Source organism: Parasteatoda tepidariorum, chromosome 9 (genome assembly GCF_043381705.1).
Source record: "Parasteatoda tepidariorum isolate YZ-2023 chromosome 9, CAS_Ptep_4.0, whole genome shotgun sequence".
NCBI classification, from domain to species: Eukaryota; Metazoa; Arthropoda; class Arachnida; order Araneae; family Theridiidae; genus Parasteatoda; species Parasteatoda tepidariorum.
In genome coordinates this window covers 80,415,322-80,438,694 of record NC_092212.1, presented here as the reverse complement: position 1 = coordinate 80,438,694, position 23,373 = coordinate 80,415,322, and the positions used below count along the sequence as shown (strand labels likewise).

The window sequence follows — 23,373 nt, the reverse complement described above, 5'->3', positions numbered from 1 at the left end:
AGACACCGAAGTCAAGCATCACTGGCTGCGGTCAGTGTGCGGGTGGGTGACCCACTTGGATCAGTCTGCGTAGGGACCGAGGGTGTGCGGTATTGGTCCTCGTTAAACTGTGCTACCGTAAAGTGCTCGACTTCGCGCGCAGGTCGTCGGGCTACCGAAGCGGGGGTGCCATCCCCTCTACAGAGGATCAAAATTGTGATGGCATGTCTTCGGATCATCCTCAGGGATGTTTCCCAGACCGTCGCCAATAGCCCATTGTGCAGCTCCAGTGCGACGTAAATCAACTACTTACGTACATAATTTTGATTAAATGAATTTGAATTGATTAGAGGATTTTTAAGGATTTGAGTTCTTGACCCTCAAAATATCGGGTCAAATGTCAAGCCGAAAGGATCGATCTGTCTTGCATATTTTGCAGAACATTTAATTTTTAAAACTGAATAATGACGAAATTTAAAATTTCTTTAAGTACCAATAAGGCATTTATTTATAAGGCGATTAGTCTGACGGCAAGGGGACTCTAACCCATAATCAGTGTACCACTGAGGATATTTCACGTCAGCACTGTGATCGGTACAATCCGAATGCGAATTCTTACCAACCAGCCATTTCTGGGATTCGAACCCGGTTCACATCATTGGAAGGCGAACGCTCTATCACCTGAGCCGTCGCGACTCCTTCTGCGTGATTTTATTTTGTTTTATACCCGTCGTTGAACAGCTGACCCAATTTTGGGTTTGCGACTACTGATATTCAACTCCGTAGCCCTGTAATTTTGAATCAATCCAGAAGACAAGGAAATTCCTGGATCAGTACCCCCAGAGATATTGATTTGTTATGGTAAGATGGAGGACTTTGTGACTCGACAAATTTAACGCGCATCAGTCACCATTTACTACACGGGGAGTCTTCGGCTGGTGGGGATCGAACCCACAAACTCTTGGACATGGGCCCAGTGCCCTACCAACCAGGCTATCCCGGACCCCCTTCTGTGTGATTGTGTGATTGTTACCTGCCTGAGCCGCGATGGCTCAGGGGATAGAGCACTCGCCTTCCAATGAGACGAACCGGGTTCGAATCTCAGTCGATTCGAATTCCGCATCCGGCTTGCACTGACAACAGTGCTGACGTGAAATATCCTCAGTGGTAGGCGGATCATGGGTTAGAGTGCCCTTACCGTCAGGCTAACCGTGGGACGTTCTCGTGGTCCTCCTCTCCGTGTAACGCAAATGCGGGTTAGCTCCATCAAAAAATCCTCCACGAACGCAACTTTCTCCCAATACTCGATCCAGAAGTTCCCTTGTCCCCTGGATAGGGTTCAAAATTGCAAGACTACGGAGTTGAACATTAGTAGTCTTAAACCCATAAAATTGGGTATGACCCATAAAATAAAATGTTACCCGCCCTATAAACGGGTTTATGGTTGTATGACATGGGCGAGCTACTCCATTGCCGTAGCTTAGCAACAGGCTCCCACTGGCTAGCGATAAGAGAGTAGTAATTCTAGCCCATCCCATTAAAAAAATATATATTTAAGAGATTTCTCATATTTTGCTTTTAATCACCAAAATGTCTGGCAGTCTTAAGAGAATGTTTGGAAATGTACAAAATAAATATTTTTTTTTAACTATAATATTTAAGCTGACTTTAGTAAAAATTAATGACCAAATTTGTCCAAATTTGACATAAATGGACTGTCAGAATACTCTCTTATTCTACCTTTTTTTGATCCACCATTAATATTAAAAGAGGGAAGATACGCATCATAAAGAAAATCTTGAAAATCCATGCGGAAAAAAAGCATGTTAGCTTGGAATCTACTCAAAGATCACGTGTTGAAAAAGCTTGGAAACAAGGCTTTCAGAAATACTCATTTTCTTAAATTGAAAACTATCTTATAGTTCACTATCAACTAAAAATTTTGTAAGATTTTTAAATGTAGAAATATTTGGTAATAAGCTTCCTATTATTTCAATTCTATAAAAAAGCTATCCACGTGTTTAACAAAATTTTACTTATTACTTCATTATTATTTGTTCACCTTGTGGTCAATGACTTTTATATTAACCACATTAATTTCCTTACAAATACTTTGGAAACTATCAATTCCAATAGAAATTTTACATTTGAAATGAATTGCTCTAAAAAAAATTGTAAACCATATTAAAAGATAACTTAAATATCCTATTTATTTACAAACTTGATCTGTAGTGATACAGAAATAAATACCAAATAACTTTATTCCATTTAACAAAATCCTAGAATTCCTCCCTTTTATATATAATATTTTCCATATGGTGCGGTGAAGAAAAAAAACGATCAACCCTGAATAACTTTTGATCTAATGATATGATCTTCACGTTCTAGGACTCGATTTTAATGGTTTGAGGGGGTGATCTCAAATATGCTAATTAATAAATGCAGACGATATTTTAAGTTATAAAATCAGTTTCTCTGAATAAATATATCTTTTATTTTCTTTTTCTAGGCAGATTCGGATTCCTGATCCTTAAGGTATAGGGGGTAGTCGCCATGGGGAAAATATAGTCCCAATAGTATAGGTAAAAGGCGAAAGATTGAGGCACATAACATTAATTTGATTTTATCGTTTTTCGCATCAGACTTCGAGAATTTTTAAGTGAATCGAAAGCATTTTTGCTCACTCCTAAAAACTAATTTAATTTAAAGATAGACTAAAAAAAACAATAAAAAATAATTATATCTTAATTTTTATTACATATTATTTCTTATTATATATTTTTTATTATACATTATTTTTTATAATTTTATTGAATAATGGTCAAAAAAATTTTAATTGTGGTATACAATTTTTAGCATCATTTTAAAGAATATAATTCTTATCTGTCAACATACAAAATCGTTTGAAAAGTTCCTGAAAAATTGAATTTCAAAAAAGTCAGATGCTTCAAATTCGATTTCTCATGAACTATTCGACCGATTTTGCTTGAAATTTGTATTTTGTCATGTAAAATTATATTCATTAAAATGATGCAAAATATTGCATACCTTACAATTCAAACTTTTTTAAACTATTATTAATTAAGAAAAATAATAAAAAAATAAATATTTACCAAAAGTTATTTTTAACATGGTATTATCTTTGGATAAACAAAACAAATTCTATAATTGCGTGCAAATTTTTTTAAAATTCGCTCAAAAAGTTTAAGATATAGCGAAATACGCAACAAGTAAAATTACGTAGTAGTTAAATTAAAGTGTAACGCTCTCCTGACCAAACTTGTGGGACTATATTTCCCAGATTGTGGCAAAACATTAAATGAATCAAAAATCGGAATCAGTCAAAAAACGGTATGTTTACTCCGAGAAAGTGCGTTTTTTTTTTAATCTGATTTCGTATCGTCTGCACTTTGAAGCGTGAAGATCCGATCAACTCATATGATCGAATGACTTATAAGTCTTTGTCAAACTGAAGAACATACGAATTACAAGCTATTTTATATGTAGAGTCAGTGTTCAAGCGGTAATTGAACCCGCTACCATGTCTCTTCAGTGTACTGGGTAAAAAAAATTTGCCTATTGAGACCCTTTCTAACACCATAACTGTGTAAGGACATTGCTTGTGAACCACGGCATTTAAAGCAGACAAAACGAATTTGATTCTCACCGTAATGTTCTCTTCATTAGTATATGTATCCTAATTTATTTTTACGATTAAAATAATTTATGCAAATTGTATTTCGATTTGACAGACTCTTATCCGTAGTCCGGTCCCGCAGTGGACTGATCGTTAAGACACGGTTCCCAGCAGATCACCGAAGTCAAGCATCACTGGTTGTGGTCAGTATTGGTGCTCGTTAAACTGTGCTACCGTAAAGTGCTCGACTTCACGCGCAGGTCGTCGGGCTACCGAAGCGGGGGTGCCATCCCCTTTGGAGAGGATCAAAATTGTGATGGCATATCTTCGGATCATCCTCCGGGATGTTTCCCAGACCGTCGCCAATAACTCATTGTGCAGCTCTAGTGCGACGTAAATTAACGACAACAACAACCGTAGTCCGACATGATGGAGCCTCTATAAGCGAAGGCTTAGGTAGTGTCAACCTCCCTTCCGCCAAATGCTCTGATGTTGTTGTTCATTTACGTCGCACTAGAGCTACACAATAGGCTATTGGCGACGGTCTGGGAAACATCCCTGAGGATTATCCGAAGACATGCCATCACAATTTTGATCCTCTGCAGAGGGTCGTCGGGTTACCGAAGCACCCCAGCTTCGGTAACCCGACGACCTGCACGCGAAGTCGAGCACTTTACGGTAGAACAGTTTAACGAGGACCCATACCGCACACCCTCGGTCCCTACGCAGACTGATCCAAGTGGGTCACCTACCCACACACTGACCGCAGTCAGTGATGCTTGACTTCGGTGATCTGCTGGGAACCGTGTCTTAATGATCAGTCCACTGCGGGACCCAAATGCTCTGAAGCCTGGAGGCAATGACTGCGAATCCCGTCCGAGCCCTGGATGTACATTTGTGATTTTCTTCTACCTATTCTTCAAATTGACCTGGGTTCTTTCATTACTGTAATGAGCAAACAAGCCTGTATCTGTACATATGTGTATGTATTTCACAAATAATTTTCATAATAGTCAGCGAGCTTTTCTGGCCAAACTGTCTGCAAAAGCCTCCGTTAGTCCTTCCGTCAAATCCTCTGATAGTTAATAGTACTTTATTTACGTCGTACTAGAACTACACAATGTGCCAGCGTCAATGATCTGATAAAACTTCCTTGAGGTTAATCCGAAGACTTGTCATCACAATCCTGGTCCTCTGCAGAGAGGATAGCTCCTCCGCTTTAGTAGCCTTACGAGCTGTGCGCGAAGTCGAGTACTTAACAGTAAAACAGTTTAACGAGGATTGACATCACACAAACTCAGTCCCTTTGCAGGCTAATCAAAGTGGTCTCCCTCCCACGCACTGACCGCAGCCAGTTATGATTGACTTTACCGTATTTTACAATTAGCCCACTTTTTGACAAACCTTCCGCAGTATGTGTCAGTATCGAAGGCTTATTACCCTATGTCATAAGTTCTGAAGAGTAAAAGTAGTGAGTTCGTATCCCGCCGCAACCTTGGATGATCTTTCTACTCTCTAACCCTAAAATGCACCATTTGTTCTTCAACTAGGGCTCATTAGCCGTTCTTTGTATTAAGCACTCAAATTCGCTTATTTATTTCCGGATGGGCCAAGGTTCGATCCTCGCCTCCACTGAGTACATGCGGTATACGTGCGTGTAAAATCTGTGGAATCGAAAGTCCTTTGGTTTGTCATTGAGCAGCATCACGGGTACAAGAATCTGGAGAAAATTTACTTGCCCTTCAGATCCATGTATAAATTGAGGATTTTGCTTACGAACGAGATTCACTCTGCGAGAATCAAAATTGTGATGGCCTGTCTTCGGATCATCATCAGGGATGTTTCCCAGACCATCGCCAACAGCCCATTGTGCAGGCTAATGTGACGGAAATAAAGAACCTACCAACCTGCATATTTATACAGTCAACCCCCGCTATAGTGAACCTTCAAGGGACCGAAATTTAGGTTCACTATAACCGGGAGTTCACTATATCCGTTGCGCAGGCAATTTCACTAATGGATGAACCCAAACTCCTCCCTTTTATTACATTATATTCAAATAAATGACTGAAAAATATTATGTAGTAGCAAAAAATGTGTTATTTTTCATCACTCTTCGTCTTGCGTACAAATAAAAATTGGCAATCTTTAGCTGATGAGCAATCCTCAACATCAGATATGGAAACACTTCCCGACTCTCAGATAATTTTTCCTGAATTTCTGTTATTCCGCTTTTTAAACCTGTCTAACCTGCCATTCGAGCACATAAAAGTAGTTTCTATAGATGGTTTTAAAAATCGGTATATGTATTTATTTTGAAGTAGAAATTTCAAAATTATTACAAAGAAAATGGGGGGGGAAATCAGTCGAAGACAGAAAAAAAGTTCATTATATCAAACTTCCTCACTTTTTTGGTTCACTATATCCACTAAAAATAACATTATACGTGTATAGCAAGGCACGGGACCGAGCATTTCGTTCACTATATCCGGGAGTTCACTATAAACCGTGTTCACTATAGCGGGGTTTGACGGTATATACATATATTCACATACACTTGCAAGGTAATGTAATTAATACAAATCATCGCTTATATACCCTTGTTAAATAAGGGAACAGGTAGCAAGAATGACAGTACTAAATCTTCTAGATATAGAAATAATAAGTACAGTATTTTTTTTTTATTATTATTATTATAAATAAGCAAATTATATTGAATTCAGTATCATTTAATGGAGCATTTATCAATTTTACTCAACTTTCTATTAACTCTCTTCGCTTTTCCTATTTTATTTTGTGTAGGTATAGTAATTTTAATTTATTACTCAGAAAGTCAAAAATCTGATCAAGTCTTACATTATTGAGAGGCATTCTTTCACTGGACTGAAATCATTATTAGAAATATTAGAAAGAATATTTTTAAGTCCGATTTTTAAAAGATAATTATTTTCTCCTTTTAGTCTAATTGAAAATCATATTTTTTTACATTTGTATCTGGTTGCTTTAAAATACGTAAGATGTTTTTTTAATTTATCTATTTATTTCTTTTAATTTTTATAAAAAATTTTATTCACTTTTTTATTAAATTTTTTTAAGTTTTATGAAATATTTTTAATAAATTGGAAAACTCTCGGCGAATCATTATTTTTCGATATCAAAGAACTGGTAGAAACTATTTTTAACACTAGAAAGACTGAAACTTAGTATATACCTATATTGCCCAAAGGCAGTTAAAATGATTGGATTGTAAAAGAATAATGTGTGAAGAAATTTGCTTAAAATTAATTTTTAATATTTTTCTTACATTATTTACTGTTATATAACAAGTTACTAGTAAATATTAATAATAAAAAAAATTATATGTTATACAAAAAGTCTCAAAATTCTAAGAAATTGTGTCATTATATACATCATTGTTTTTCTAATTGAAATTAAAAGTCAAAATGACTTCCTTTGGCAATCTAGCGTTAAATGAAATCGTCCAAGGTTAAAGACTTTAAAAAAACTGAAAATATAAAAAAGTAGTTCCTAACACTAAACCAATTCATATAATTTCAAATGCTAAGATTTTTTAAAAAAAATTATTTTAAAAAAATAATAATAATTAAAGAAAGTGTGAATCGAGTTGTAGAGAAATGTAGCGAAAAATAAATTAAGGGGTGACAAAATTATTATGATCAATTTGTAAAGGGAACATAACACAGTTGAAGTTGTTAATATTAACAATTTTGTCCTTCTACCTCCTGCAAAGCCATTGATTTTCTTGCAATATGAGACATGTGAAGTATAATTTTAAAGAAATTTTAGTTATACAAAAATTTTAATACTATTGAGTCAGTGATAAAAAAAATTAACAACCACATTTCTTTCATTTGAATAGTAAGTTTTCAAATTTTTTTAAAAAGCTTATATTAAAAACACAGACTTTATTCTTGAAAAACTCACCATCGAACAAATTTATAAGCACATGCCGATTCATAAATCAGAATCGAATTAAAAGACTAAAATAAGACTATTTTCCAATACATTAATAATTATTATCTAAAAACCTGCAAATTCATAAGATGAATCAAGAGAAATATAAAAGTGATTTTTTTTTTTAAAAAAAACAGAAGTATAAAAATAGTGAGGGGAGATACCTCAAAAGTCCTTACAAAAGGTTCATACAGAGATCAGCAGAAATCCAAAATTTAAAAACTTTGTATAAAAGATAACTAGACAGTTTTTTTTTTTTTTTAATTAAAACGCAGTTATTATAAAGAACTTGCAAAAATTTATATTTTGCATAAGATATTTTTTCTAGCCCCTTTGAAATAAATTTTGACTTTGTTAAACTTCATCAAGAAAAATAAATAAAGTTATCACTTTCACACATAAATACATTTTCCAGTTTCGAATATTTTAATAAATCTTGTTAAAGTACAGATGTTAAAGATTAACATAAAAACCCACCAATCTTATATTTTTAAATTTGAATATATAAGAAAATCTATGGCATTTAAAACAACAAAAAAAATTGCAGTAAATCATTAAGTTTGCTTGTAACTTGTAAAATTTAAATTATTTGCGGTTTTTATTTTTTCTAACATTTCTTCTGTTTTTATTTCTTTCTTCTTGCAATTCAATTTTTTTTCCTTTTAAAGTTCTTCTTAAACTACTGGATTTTGACAGCTAAGTCATACCATTTCGTTTCCCTGCTTGGACAGCAGATTCATCAGCGGACTAAGTAAGTTCATCTATGCAAAGCAATAATCTAAGGAGTTTCTAAGGACTAATTTAGAAATCTAAGTAGTTCCAAGTACTCCTTGGAGACTTTTTTATTCCCAAGGAGTTTCTAAGGAGTATAAGGAGTCTGTACGAAGAGTTATATCCCTTACTACTTACATGAACTATAAAAACTGATAAACAATTCTAAAACTATACAAGGTGTTCCATATGACCGCACTTAGTATATATTTTTAAAATCTATATAAAAGTATTCATTTTAGAGATCACAAATTAATATTCAAGCACAGAAGAAGAAAAAACGTATTGCTATTAAAAAAGGCAGGATTGAAAATACAAAGATTAGTTTGATTGCCTGATCAAACTTGAAGGTGCTTGTAACAAGTGTCTTTCAATTACTCTCCAATTGGCTTAGCACAGCAGTTCCCAAATGTTGTTCCGGGGAAGGGAAAAGGGTTCCGTGAAAATATCACCGGGGATGCAAGAGTTTAAATTTTTTTTAACAAGTGATGTTTCTGAAATCTGTCATTGCATTTATATCCAAAGAAAAAAAAATTTCGACATACATAATTTATTCAAGCAAAATACTAATAAAAATTCTTTTAAAAAAAATATTTCCTTGAATAACACCGAATACATTATGAAAAGGATATGCATCGATAAAAAATTTCAGTGCTATTTCTCATTGAATATTACAATTTAAAATGAAATAATTAAATTCTAGAATAAAGAATTATGTTTCTCTTATGACCATTCCCATAATAGTTATTTTTCGCAAAATATTATTATTCAGCCTATTTTATTCATTTTCAGCTCATGCATGCACCAGACCCCTATTCAGAACTAGTCTAGATGTCACTGTTCTGACCAATTAGGTAAACTATTCTGATGAATTCAATATAACAGTAATTGAAAATTTTCCTAAATACATTCTGAATTGTTAAATAAATGAGATAAATAAAATTTTACTGTGCAAAAAAAAATTAATGTGCACTAGCTGTCAATCTCTCATTTGATTAAACTATTAGAATCATATTTTCCAGATCGGGACTATCTACTTATTTTGAGTGTCAAGAATTCAAGTTCAATAGGGGGGCAGGGGGAATGCTCATACAATGTAAGTATGTTTCAGTATAAATGTAGTGTGTATATTATTGTATAAAAAGGTAATCAGTGGACTGATAAAAGCAACAACTTGAGAGAATATTTCTCTCCTGTTAAAAATTGAAAAGCATCTGCTTAAAAACTTAATTGAGGTAAAACATTTAAGTTCTCTTTTTTTTTTTTAAATTTTAACAAACAATTGGTTAAAGAGTTAATACATATTTGATTATACTCATATATTGTCATCATTTTTGCACATCCATTTTATCTGTGTTAATTTTTACAAATAGAACTTGATTCATTATTGGATCTAAAAAATTATTTCTCTTTGGGACACCAAAATTAAAATACTATGAACTGTAAGAAAAGAAAAAATAACTAACAAATGAAAAATAAGAACAATTAAAACATTATTAAAAAGATTTTATGAAAAAAACATTAATTGCTTCTAAGAACCATAACAAAACAGTGCATTAATAAATTAAATAAGGGTACAAAAAAATGTAAATATCAAATAAAATGCAAAAATTCTCGTAACTTTAGATTCTATTCATGGAAAACTTAATTACTTTTAAGAACTGTAACAAAAATTATAGTTTATAATTTAGTGATTAAATTCTATAATCTTAACATTTAGTTGGTGATATTGTACATTTTTTAAATAAAATTAAGTAAGGTGCATGCATTTTATTTTGAGTGAACAGCTTAAAGACATGTACTAAATAAAAAATATTTTAGTTAAAGAAATTTCAATTCAAAAAATTAAGTTTTAATTAATAAAAAACTCATAAACAGCTGAAATTATAATTGCACATTCATCAAATTGCCTGTTTGTACCCTTCTTTCTCAGTTTAATTATAGATTTTAAAAAAAAAAAAGAAATATATTTTCAGCCTATTTAGCCTGAACAGTTCATCTCATCACAGCCTCAAACTTTTCCTACAGGCAGAAAATGCATTAGATTTTCTTAATTTTAATTAGTATTTTCATTTATTATATTCATATTACCTTTTTTTCTTCCTCACTAAAATAGTATGCTATCACTGAATTAAGGTTAATAGTATATCACCGAATATGGTAAAAAAATATATATATATTATACCTTATTAGGATTTTCTATATTCAAATGCAGTTAAGAGAGTCCCACCAAAAAGCCTGATTGGCTAAGAACCAAAAGATACATAAAAAAGTTTCTTAGTTAACACACCATGCATCAAGTGACAATTTCTGGAAATCGTAGATTTTTCTTTTTCCTATCTTCGGCCATAAAATTAATCAACAACTCAAAGTATCTACTGCATAAAATATTAGTGTAAACTATCTATATATGTAGTGAAATAATTAACTTAAAAATTATGATAGCTGCACTTGGTACTTGATTTATTTATGTCATAAGCTGAATTAGCTTTAACTTCCGCTACATCATATTTCTGGTACAAAATCTTATTTTTACAGTAGAGAAATTACTTTTAATTGAAAATTTTTCAAACAGGTTATAAATAAATTATCAAATATTTACACAACTATGGTCGATTTAAATACCTCTTGACTGAGGGAAGAAAAAAAAACAGGAAAAGTACCTTGCTTGACACAGCTAATACAGTACAGAACCTATTATCCGGAAATCAGAAACCGGAAAACCAAAAAACTGGAACGAAATTCGTTAATTCTCCCGCCATTTCTTTTTTTTTTAATTTTTCCTCATAAGATTTTAGGATTTTTCTTTCTTTTTTGAAAGATGTTTACCATACCATCATTTTAGAAATAATCATTACTGTATTACTTCATCGTTTTTTCTTCTTTTTAAGATTATTTTCCAAATATTTTTTCTTTTTAGTTGGGTTTAACAATTAAAAAAACAGCTTTTTGTAGCGATTCAGAAAACCGGAAAAATCAGTTATCCGGAATAGCGATGGTCCCGATCGTTGAAGATAATCTGTTCCCTACTGTATTATCAAAAAGAAAATTAAGAAAGCTTTGCTCATATTAATTGATTCTTCTATTTCTTACTTCTATTTTTAAAACCATAACAAGGACAATTTTAAAGCTGATTTTTTTAACTTTCTTTAGATTGTTGTGAACATCTCGTGTACTGCAACAACCCAAATACTTCTATCAAGTTAAGGTTATAAGACAAAGAAATTCAACAAGCAACAAACCACTAAAGTAATAAAATTCAACTTTTTATTTTTATTTTATGTACACATATAACATCTTAGCATAATTTTTAATATAAAATCTGACATCATAGATGCATAGTTTTGAAATAAAAACAAAGGAAATAAATATTTAATACAAAATTTTTTCCATAAAAAAATGGTCAATAAATTTGTATGAAGGTATAAATTTATTACAGTTACAAGGAAAGTGTACACAAAATAGGTGAAGTCTTAAATGGAATGAGAATAATATTACTTGAGAATAAATTTTGATTAGTGTTTATTTTAACCGGATTCAACCTCTGGTATATTTTCCCCAAATGTGCAGCATAAATACAGATGCAATGAAAAGAAGGCTCATAACTAAAACTGGAACTGGGCCACTGAAAAAGAATATTATGTTTACTTAACATTCAAACAAATTGAATCATCAAGAAATGTGTTACATAAAAAATATAAAATTAAAATTATGACAATTTCTTAAATATTCTACTAATTACATTAAATGTTTACGATAAAACAATGAGGAATTTTATTGCTTTATCGTAAACAATTAATTTATTAAAAAAAAGAATTTACTCCTGGGATAAAATTTCAGAATTATAAACGTAAATTTACAAAAATGAAAATTACTTTATGCCTTGTTTATTTGTGCTTATTACATTGATTCTGCTCGTTTTTTGCTTTTTAAATTTTTATTTTAAGCAATTTAGAAAAATAAATTATTGGGTTTCAAAATTAACTTTAATTGAAAACAAAAATCTTTTAAACTAGCATGAACTAATCATTATGACTTGTTTATTGTGCTTACTATTTTCTATGTAACTTTCTCATTAACTAATACATGAAAAATAAAAAATAGACTACACATTTTCAACATTAAAATATTTGGTAATGAAATTTTTTTTTACAGCTTTGACTTAATTTAACTCTGTATTTTGCACCTCAAAAATAATAATCCAATTTTATATTGCAAAAAATCTTTCTTTTTTTTCCTTTAAGGGAAAAATATTGGCATAAGCTTCTGATACCTTTAAAATTCACCTTTTGTTGTATACATCTTAATATATTGAATGCAAATAGATGTGCAGTTAGATAATTATAAATAATATATAAGCTATCTAAACAATTTATGCACATAAACAATAAACTACAAGTTTTTTTCCTTCTCATAACAGTACTGACCTAGGTGGTTTTAATTTCATCATGAAAACAATTGCATACCACTTTTTTACCTTTTAATATAATTTAAATCGGCGATTAATAATTTTTTTTTTGCACAATTGTAAGTTTAAAGTTTTAGGAAAATCCTTCTCAAGAAAATAAAAACTAAATTAAGGATAACTTTCAAAAAGCACCAAATATATAACCATTTACTTACTTAAGGTTTGTTTAAATTATCCTTACTTTTAATTATTATATTAATTAAATTTATTACAGTTACAAGGANTTTTTTTTTTTTTTTTTACATTTCCCACTCTACAGTGATATATATAAGAAGTAAGGGACAAGCAATTTGCACATGAAATCATTTATTTAACTCTCAAAAAAGCTAAAATGAGCAAATGCAGACGCAATAAAAAATGTGAGAGCCTTGTGCCTTTCATTGAAAATTTTCAGACTCACTATTTATCATTAAATATATTAGTGCTAACACTATTGATTGTGAGGATAAGACTTTATTAAATAAGGGGTCTAGGTGGTCTGGATTTCATCATGAAAAGTACTGTGTTTGAACTTTTTTACTTTCTAATAATTTTTTTTTTTTTTTTCATTTTGCACTTTCATATTAGTAAGTTGGGAGTGGTAGGTAAATCCTCCTTAAGAAAATAGGTATAAAAACTAAATTAATAACTTTAAAGAAAAGAAAATTATTCAATGATCAAAAATGCTTTGCCATTATATTTAATAAGTTGTAAAACACAAAATATATATTTATCTAATTACTTATAGTTTCCATTTGAATTGTCATTATTTTTAATTATAGTAATATAGATACATAACTATGTTGGCCAATCCTGTAATTGCTTTACAGTAATCATTTATTTTTTCATAAACGTAAGTAAATATTTCCCACAAAAACCCACAACATTATGGTTTCAAAATAAACAAATAAAGAAGCTTGATGTAGAAACATTTTGGGTTATTTGCAAAGAAATAGATAAATATGCCAACTAAAAAAATAATCAACAGAACTTAAAAAAATTTAACCTAAAATATACAGGATGGTAAAACTCAATAAGGATAAATAAATGCAAAGTAAGATTATTTGCTGAAGAGACTTAAAACAATTAAAATAAACAGTTTTCATTACTTTTTATTAAGTTTTTCCCATTTTTAAAATTTTACTATGAATGTTCAGATTTATGTCTGGCAACATGTAATTTGTCTTTTGCTAATTTTGATTGACATGCACTCAAGCTGAAGCTTATAAAATAAAGATCATGAGAGTTAAAAAATAAATTTTCTAATTTAATGGAAAAATAATCAATATTGTAAGCAGAAAAGCTGGGGGATGGAGAAAAGCACTTAAATGCACAACAATTTCCTAAAATATAGGAATTTTTGAAGAAAAAAAAAACTTCAGTCAAAACTATAATCCAAAATAATATTAGCAAATCAAATTTGAAATCTGTAGTTACATTTGCAGCAGACAGTAGATTGACCAACATTGCTTTTTTGCAACAATTTTAACCATTAAGAATTTTCAAACCCATTCCTGAATCTAGTTTTTTTTTATTCCGTCGAGTTTTCTATAATTTTTTCTAGACACCTTCGTAATTTAAAGCATTTAAGTTACACAGATTTTGAGCAGCAAAGCAAAACTGTAAGGTAAAGGGAAAAGAAAGGGAGAAAACAAACTTGCAAAAAAAGCACACAAAAATTGTAACATTTGCACAAATTAAAACTTTAAAGGAAATTTTGTTCAAGTTCATATAAAAATATGGCCTTTTGAGTATACCAAATTTCAACTCTGTAACTGCATTCCAGCATTCTATAGAGTGCTCTGTATGGTACTTTTTCCAACAAATTTAACAGGCAATAATTCTCAAACAATTAATTGAATAATAAATTTATTTCATCATAATCACTGTAATAGCAGCAGCGGCCTTTATTTTTCAATATAAAGTGACTAGATCATAAATATTATATTATTTTCTTTATTATTATTTATTTAAATGTTCAATTTTATGGTAAAACTACAAGACTTAAGAGAAAAACAAAAACTACCTAAGCCACACAATAAAACATACAAATATTTGCAGCAAATATAGATTGTTTCAAATATTTATAAGTTACACTAACACAAGTGTTTTAAACAAATGCAAAAAACTGCACATCATAAGACATATCAATTATATAACCCATATGCCTGGTAGCAGAAACTTCTGACGACAGCAGATGCTACATACTTTTTATTTTATATTTCATAACCATCGTTGAACAGCTGACCCAATTCTTTGAGTCTACAATGTTCAACTCCGTAGCCTTGTAATTTTTAAACAATCCAGAAGACAAGAAAACTTCTGGATCAATACCCACACAGGTATAACTTGCAATGGGAACGCGGAGAACTTTGTGACTTGACAGATTAAACGTGCATCAGTCATCATTCAGCACACGGGGAGTCTTCGGCCAACAAGGATCGAACCCACGGCCTCTTGGACATGGGCCCAATGCCCTACCAACCAGGCTATCCCGGCACAGGTGTTACATATTATCACAACATCAGCCGGTTAGGGCTGGGACAGCCTGGTTGGTATTGAGTCCCCACCGGCCAAAGACTCCCTGTGTAGCAAATGGTGACAGACAAACGTTAAATCTGTCAAGTCACAAAGTCCTCCGTGTTCCCATAACAAATTATACCTCTGGGGGTACTTATTCGGGAGTTTCTTTGTCCTCTAGATAGGTTTCAAAATTACAAGACTACGAAATTGAACATAAGAAGTCGTAAACCCAAAATTAGGTCGGCTGTTCATCAACGGTTTATTTTTTTTATCTAAGATTTAGAGAAGAGAGAGAATTGCTGAGGGAAATGAAAGAAAAATAATAACTGAATAAATAAAAGTTAAAGAGCATTAAGAAAAATTTTTTTATAATAGATGAAAAATAAAGGATGGAAAATTTTTATGATTTAAAATCTGAAAAAAAAAAGTAATCTTAAAAGCTGCAAATTGAGATTACTGTTGCATATACAAAAAAAGTCTGAACTGTCCAAAAAATTTTAATAATTTGCAACTAAAAAAGCAGTTTGCAGATATTTATCAAAGAGAATTGGTTTTTTTTCAAAATCATTTTATTTAACTAATTGGAATACAAAAATAAATTTATCAAAAAAATAAAAATTTAGAAGACATATTTATCTATAATATTTTTCTTGGTTTCAGACCATCCAGTTTTTCATATTATTTCATAAAATTCTGATTTAAAACAAGATAAATTTTTAACATTATAAACATTTTTGTGTTTATTTTAAATAGCTAAACAAAAGCAAATTATTCTTAATGCATGCAAGATTAAGCCTAGTTATCACAATAGCCTGGGTGATTGCGTTGTTGGAACAAACGAATTAGTAATTGCAAAGATTCTGCTGCAGATAGACCAGGGTTTAAGCTGAGTCTAAAAATTCATTAGCAAAAAAGCTAAAATCTGAAAAAAAGTTTTAGCAAAATGCTAAAATGCCATTAGGCTTATAAAATTACTTTATATCAAACAAGTACTGTAAGTTATCTGACAAAGAATAGCTTAATGTACAAAAATATCAAAAAGAATACCTATAACAAAAAAAAACACATTTATTATTTATCAAAACATTTTGGTTTATAATTAACAATCTTCCTTTCTTTCATGTTTGCCCATTTTACAAATGCTTCTAGAAAGTTAAATGCACTTTCAGGGCCCTCAATATTAATCTTCTACTAAGCTTTTTTTTTAATGGAATTTAGTAAAATCCTTTAGCAAAAATGCGTTGTTGAATTTTAGCATTTTTGAGGGGTCTTTTCGCATTTTGCGAAAAAAGCTACCGTAGCGGAAACCCTGAGATAGACTCTGTGAATTCTGCTATCAGGCCCATATGTATCTAATGAAGATAATAGAACAGGATAAAGAAAAAAAGGAACAAAGTTATTCTTACACTTTGATTCCAGGTGAGTCATCTGTATAGAATCTCCACATTCCACCACTGTTTGCACCAGTTGTTCTTGTTCGGTTACTAGAGCTAGCACCACCAGTTTTCCTGAGAAAAAAATATTTAGATCTATAAAACTTTTCAGAATTCAATCATAATTAGTGTTGGGATTCAATTCCCTCAAAAGTATTCCAGCGAATTTTTAGAAGAAAAAAATTTCAACATAAAAAGACTCTTATAAAATTTTCAATCAAGATTTTCAAGATTAAGCATATTTTTATTAATACTTATCAATCAGTCAGTGCAAACTAGTTATCAGTAAAAAGGACTGAAACATATGCCATAATTGTTTAAGAAATTCAAATTAGCACAATTTTTAAGGTGTATATACTACTTAATGCTATATAGGATAATAATCTTAATAAAACTATGAAAGAATTTACTATTAAATAAAAAAATGAGACACTTAAGGCACTAAATTAATAAATAATAAGCACTGAAATTTTATATTTCATATTAAAATCAGTGTTCCCCCTAAGCATTTTTTTTTAAGGGAAACCTGCCCTTTGACACCAATAAATGTGCCCTGTTTGCCTTTGTGGTAAAAATAAGCCACCATCCCTTAAAAACACTGCCATATTCCATTTTGAAAAAAATTTATTCACTGTTCAAATAATAATTACACACTAGTAAAATTAGGAGGCTGTATATATGTTTAATTCTGATTACTATTATAAATACTTACTTTATTAGGATTATTCTCAACTGGTTAAATTTTAATAAGTATTTTTTTTTCAGGAGGTTATTATTAAATTTTTAAAGCGATTTTTAAACTTTTTTTCACAAATACCTTCTTCTAAAAAAAATAAATTTTTAAATGTTTCTTTTCTCACAATTTTCAGTTTATATTAGAGAAAAAAGCCTTAAAGTTATTTATTAATTAATCACTTTTTGTAACTTTATTTTTTTGGAAAAAATTATGCACAAAGATTGCTTTTTAGCATACCTTTATTTTTATAAACTAAAAATTTTTCTCTTATTTTGATAATGAGTGGGAATTACTTTTTGAAATATACACATAAATTAGTATAAAGGGTAATTTAAAAACTTTTGAGAATAAAATTCATATAGTACATAATATTACACATTTTGATAAATTTGAATAGTGCTAAGTGATTGTCTAATTAAAATCCAAAATGTCCTTTTCAGAGGAAATGTCCTGCCCTTTTTTTTATTCCTAAGGAGAACTCTGTAAAATTAAATGACATAGAATCAATGTTTTAGTTTTTAGTTAAATTAGAATCAGTGCTTATTGTTTTTTAGTCATCCTGCATTTGTAATACTCAAAATTTTTGCTGACAGTATTTATGACTTATGAGATGATTAAGTTTCAGAATAGTTTGTTTGAAAGTTCAGAACAGCTTTTATGACCTCCTATCCCATATAAATATTATGTCTCAATTAAATTATATCCTACAATACATAGCCTGTATGACATTTTATTCTACAATATTATATATGCATGACTTTCTATCCTACAATATTATATATGTCTGTTAGCCATTTTTTCCTATAATATTTTGTAAGTCTATGCCATTCTATGCCTACAATATTTTACGCAACATTCTATGATACATTCTATTCTATTTTACAATATTTTGTCTGTGGGAGATTCTGTTCAATGATACTTTGTCCAAATATGGTACTTTAAACATTGATCCTATTTGTTTCTATTTAATACACATTTCTTGCATTAATACAATGTTTTAGTACTGCCAATATGTCATTATTTAAATATAAAGATGCATTTTTAATTCTTTTAAGCAAGATTTTCTACTATTTTATAAATGTAAACCCGTGTCTTGTCATCTAATTTTTGTGGATAATCAAGAATTTATTGTATCTAAATGAAAAAAACCAAAAATATACACATGCATAAAAAAAATTTAAATATAGTCATTTGATCAATGAATAACTTATTTCTTTCGGCATTGAGTGTGGAACACAAATTTTACGTAAAAACTGCCTTTGCAAAAAAACCAACACTTGTATAAATAAAAATCAAGATTAAAAAATTTTATTTGGCTAATAACAATGTAAATCCCATAAATAAAAAGGTTTTGATGAAACAGCACCATATAATAAAAAATATATTTTAACATTCCCTTCTTTATTAGACCTACAAACAATACTTACAATAGACGTTATAAATATAATTGACTTGAAGACAGATGAAACAAACTTCTTATTGAAAGAATTATGTCCAACACAAAAAAATAAGTAATAAATTAATCAGGTACAAAAATAAACAAACCTCTGTTTCACAGTGGACCCAGAGCCTGCTCTAGGAGCCATTGACTTTGGCGATCTACTACCAGCACCTACAGATGTAGCACTAGATGGAGCAGGCTAAAAATATTCATTATTTAAAATAATTATTGTGTTTGAAAATTTTTAATACAATGCAGACATTGTGGATATTATACTGGACTCATTAAAAATATCATGTTTGACTAAGCAGAGTTAAGTCAATTTTATACCAAAAAATATCCTTTTATCATAATTTATATTACAAATAGTAGGAGCCAAACAGTGAAAAGACTTATTGGATTCAGTTCCTACACGCATACTCAATACTTGGAATTAACATTGGTTCGAACTCTTATAATCTAACATGTACAACATCAAAATAATGATCAGATCAGCAAATTGATCATTGTCATTCAAGTGTAAAGGAATAGAACTATGATTTGGGTTTTTGACTGGTGTTTAGGTCTATGTTTATCCTAAAGCAGCACATTTTTACAACTGTATTTGATCTAATTTTACGTGCTTATAACTTTTTATTCACTTTATGTATGGCAATGTATAGTCATTATATTCATTTTATTATGGTATATGGTATAAATATTTAATATAATGATATTAATTCGTTGACACTATGGTATTTAATCTATTAAAAGTATTAAAATTCAATTTAGATTTAGATAAAGCTTCATGTACATCATTCAATAAGTCGATAAAAAATTTTATTAATTTGTTTTGCTCATTTACACTTTACTTTTAAATAAAAATCCAAACAAGGACATGTTAATGACCTATTAATCTATTAGTTATTGTCAATTATATCAACAATAAAATGTAATGCTAAATATAGAAGCCCAGTTAAAAGTAACAAAAAAATTTAATTTCTAATCCTGATGCGGGTTTCAAAACTGAAAATATTTAAAAATGCAAAATTATTTACAAGCAATCTTGAAAATCCCTGCTTAAAAATATTCAAACTTGAAATATGCTTAAAACATAACTTTAACTACCACATTAATAACTATTGATTAGAATTTACAATTTAATATTAATTTTACTTTTTCCAGAAATGATTCTGAAATTTGAAATTCGTTTTTCAAAAAGTTGAAATATTTGAATACATTGAAAATGTGTTTGAAAAATATGCATTATCTTAAAATAAACTCTTTCATATTTTAATAAAAGATAAATAAATAGAAAAACTCTTAAATTTAAAAAATACTAGTTATAATAAAATATAATTATTTTTTTCATAAAACATCCTGAAATTTTTACAGATTTGTAAACAATGTGAGTTACTTAACCAGTACTTGTGCTGCTTTACTACAATGCGAATTATATGTGGAACAATGGCATTTCTAAAGTTTTTTGTTAAAAGTTAAAAATTTTACTTTACATTACCATCATAAAATTACTAAACTATAACTGACACTTGTGATCTGAAGCAATCATAGTAATAGGAAAATAATATTTATTGGCAACTTAAACAAGATTGTAAAAAACCTACGTTTTACAAAAAAAACAAAACATACTAAGCCTTTCTAAGGATTTTTTTTTTCGAGGAGATAGATAATTACGAGCTCTTTCATTGATTTTTATTATATTTTTAGTTTTTCTTACAAGACACTGTCTTATAGTCACTGAAAATTGGCATTTATTTCGAGGGGATATTTTCGTATCATAATCTGGAGCACCAGCTACAATCGCCAAAAGTGCCAAGTAGATTTAAAATTTTTTTTAAAAAATTTTAAAAAACATGTCGATGTTTGCCACAGATGGCTACGAGCTATACCTTTTGAGTTGGTCCCTTTCTGTTTCTTTAAGTTTATTGCTGGCCATTGTCCGGAAGTTTCCAAGACTTGGCGATTATTCTGCCACAGATCACGATATGGAAATCTACTCTATTCGGGTATAAATACCAATACAGAAGTCTTGTCCACAGTGCCAATTGAGCAAACTTTTCAAGTTCACTTATCTGCCAATAACTCAAACAGTGTAGCTAATAAATTTCTATCTAACAACATGAATATTGAGATTTCTGTATTGTGATCTTCCACATCATGATCTTATGACAGAACAATCGCCATGTCTTAGCAAGTTCCAGGCAGCGGAGCAGGAGACCAACTCGAAACGCATAACTCCAAGCCAACCCCTGAATAAATATCCAAATGTTTTTATTTTTAATTCACAAGTTAAAAATGTATTTGGCAACTTTGCGATTGCTGTTGGATTGACAAATCACGAAACAGAAATATCTCCTGAATATTTATTTTGCAGAAACTCTTTTTTCAACATTTAAAATAATTATGTTGAAAAAAAATGCAGTACATAACAATTTTTAGCCAGTATATTCCTCAGAAAGTATTACCAAAAAAAAAAAGATATATAAATCCTTAAAATTGATAGAACATTGATAAATGTAAGATAAGAACTATTTTATCGAATAATTTTTCCAATTCTGAATTTAAGAGATATGTTCCTAGTCATTTATTAAAATATAATTTTGATAACGAGTTGAAAGAGTAATACTTAATAAGTTTCGAAATATAAATGAAAAAAAAAAGCTCTTGAAATATAAAATGATACGAAAGCAAACTAATTAACTATGATAATCATTGCAATATTGTTTAATTATTTTTATCAAAATATAGCAAATAGCGGATTTACTGAGCCTGTTAAACTTTAAAATTAAGGTAAAATAACAAAGAAAGTTAAAATATATAAATAAAAGACTTAATAAGTCTTATATGTTTACATATTTACCATTTTGAATTGTATTCTTCACACAAATATTATTAAATCTACAGAACGTGGCAGTAAGCTGAAAAGATTCGGAGCTCCAACACCAATAATCAAGAAAGTGAATCAATACGGAAAATACGATGACGTTGACATGCCAACAATCACAAAGTGGAAGTAGAAGTGTTTAGAAAGACTTCAGTATTACGTTTCAAAATTTTAAAACTTCAACTTTCATGATTCGTGATTGCAAAGCTTGAATTCGCCATCTGGGAAAACAAAGGAAATTTTTACACACAAGCGAATATTTAACCACGAAAACGTTCCGTAGTGGACTGATTATTAAGACACGATTCCCAGCAGATCACTAAAGTCAAGCATCACTGATTGCGGTCAGTGTGAGGATGGGTGACCTCTTGGATTACACTGCGTAGGGACCAAGAGTGTGCGGTATTGGTCCTCGTTAAACTGTTCGACTGTAAAGTGCTCGACTTCGCTCACAGATCATCGGGCTACCGAAGCGGGGGTGTCATCCTCTGTGAAGAGGATCAAAATTGCAATGTTTTCGGTTCATCTTCAGGGATGCTTTCCTTAAGTGCTGATGACACTAGGCAACCAAGTGGAGGCAACTAAGTTAAGAAACCTGTTTTTGGTTTCTCGTTTGTGATCACACGTTACAACCTTCGCTTGTTCAACCAACTCTGAATAGTCCAATACCGGAACGGCACTGGTATAGGACGATTATAATATATAACAGTCCAATACCAGAACTTATATTTTTCAATAAAGTTTATTGCTAAAAACTCTTTTAATTATCATGGAGATTATTGACGATGTACTTGAAGTAGGCGTTGAGCTGATAGCTGAGGTTCTGAAAGAAGAACTAGAGCAGAAAAAAGGTGATTTGAAGGTAGAATAATTTCTTTCGTTTGCTTTCAAAATTTCATTAGTACTCGGAAATATCTGTCAAAGAAATATCTATCAAAATCTGTCAAAATGAGTTTAAAAAGCTTAGCGTTCAAGCTATATAATTTTGAATTTTCAAATATTTAAACATTCGTAATTAGTAATATGCTAGTTTTTTTTCATTCACTTTTAAAATTCAATAATAATTTGTAACTTTTAATTTCTCCACAGAGGAAATTAGTTAATAGGGAATTACTTTATTCGCATTATCTTTGTTATTTATGTCCCAAAGATGAGGATACGTTTGAAAAATTTCAGAAGAAAAAAAAAACTAATACATATATCACTAGAATTCTATTTAAAACTAGTCATAGTTAGAAGATTAAACCAAGTTTAAATTTAAAAGATAAAAATTCAGGATGCGTCAGAATCAGCACGTGTATTTTTTTTACTAAATGGTTGCTAGTTAAGGTTGAAAGTATTTGGAAACTACTATATGACACGTTTCAACTTATCTGGTTGCTTCACTAAAGTTGAAAGGTTTTAACTTCAGTTGCTAGTTGAAAGCAGGTTGAAAGCAACCGTGCAACCATCATATGACACGTTTCAACTTCACCGAAACCGCTAGTTGCTTTCAACTATGTTGCCTCGTGTCATATAGCCTTTAGGATGATCGCCAATTGCCAATC

The 23,373-nt window shown here is 30.2% G+C and overlaps 1 protein-coding gene across 1 annotated transcript; it reads right to left on the bottom strand.

The window, feature by feature from the left end:
* Positions 1-11,607: 11,607 nt before the first annotated feature.
* LOC107450216 (Sec61 translocon subunit beta) lies at positions 11,608-22,047 on the bottom strand. The gene is made up of 4 exons (XM_043055653.2): positions 21,803-22,047; positions 19,047-19,141; positions 16,739-16,840; positions 11,608-11,987 (listed from the first exon to the last, which is right to left on the bottom strand). The coding sequence occupies exons 1-4, from the start codon at positions 21,803-21,805 to the stop codon at positions 11,900-11,902; spliced, it is 288 nt and encodes a 95-aa protein (XP_042911587.1). The 5' UTR covers positions 21,806-22,047; the 3' UTR covers positions 11,608-11,899.
* Between the last annotated feature and the right edge of the window lie 1,326 nt (positions 22,048-23,373).

Excerpts from the sequence above, each read along its gene's own strand:
- LOC107450216 (XM_043055653.2), bottom strand. Across the intron at positions 16,841-19,046 it reads GGGTCCACTGTGAAACAGAG|GAAAACTGGTGGTGCTAGCT; the intron begins GTTTGTTTATTT and ends TTTTTTTCTCAG. Across the intron at positions 11,988-16,738 it reads GACTCACCTGGAATCAAAGT|TGGCCCAGTTCCAGTTTTAG; the intron begins GTAAGAATAACT and ends ATTCTTTTTCAG.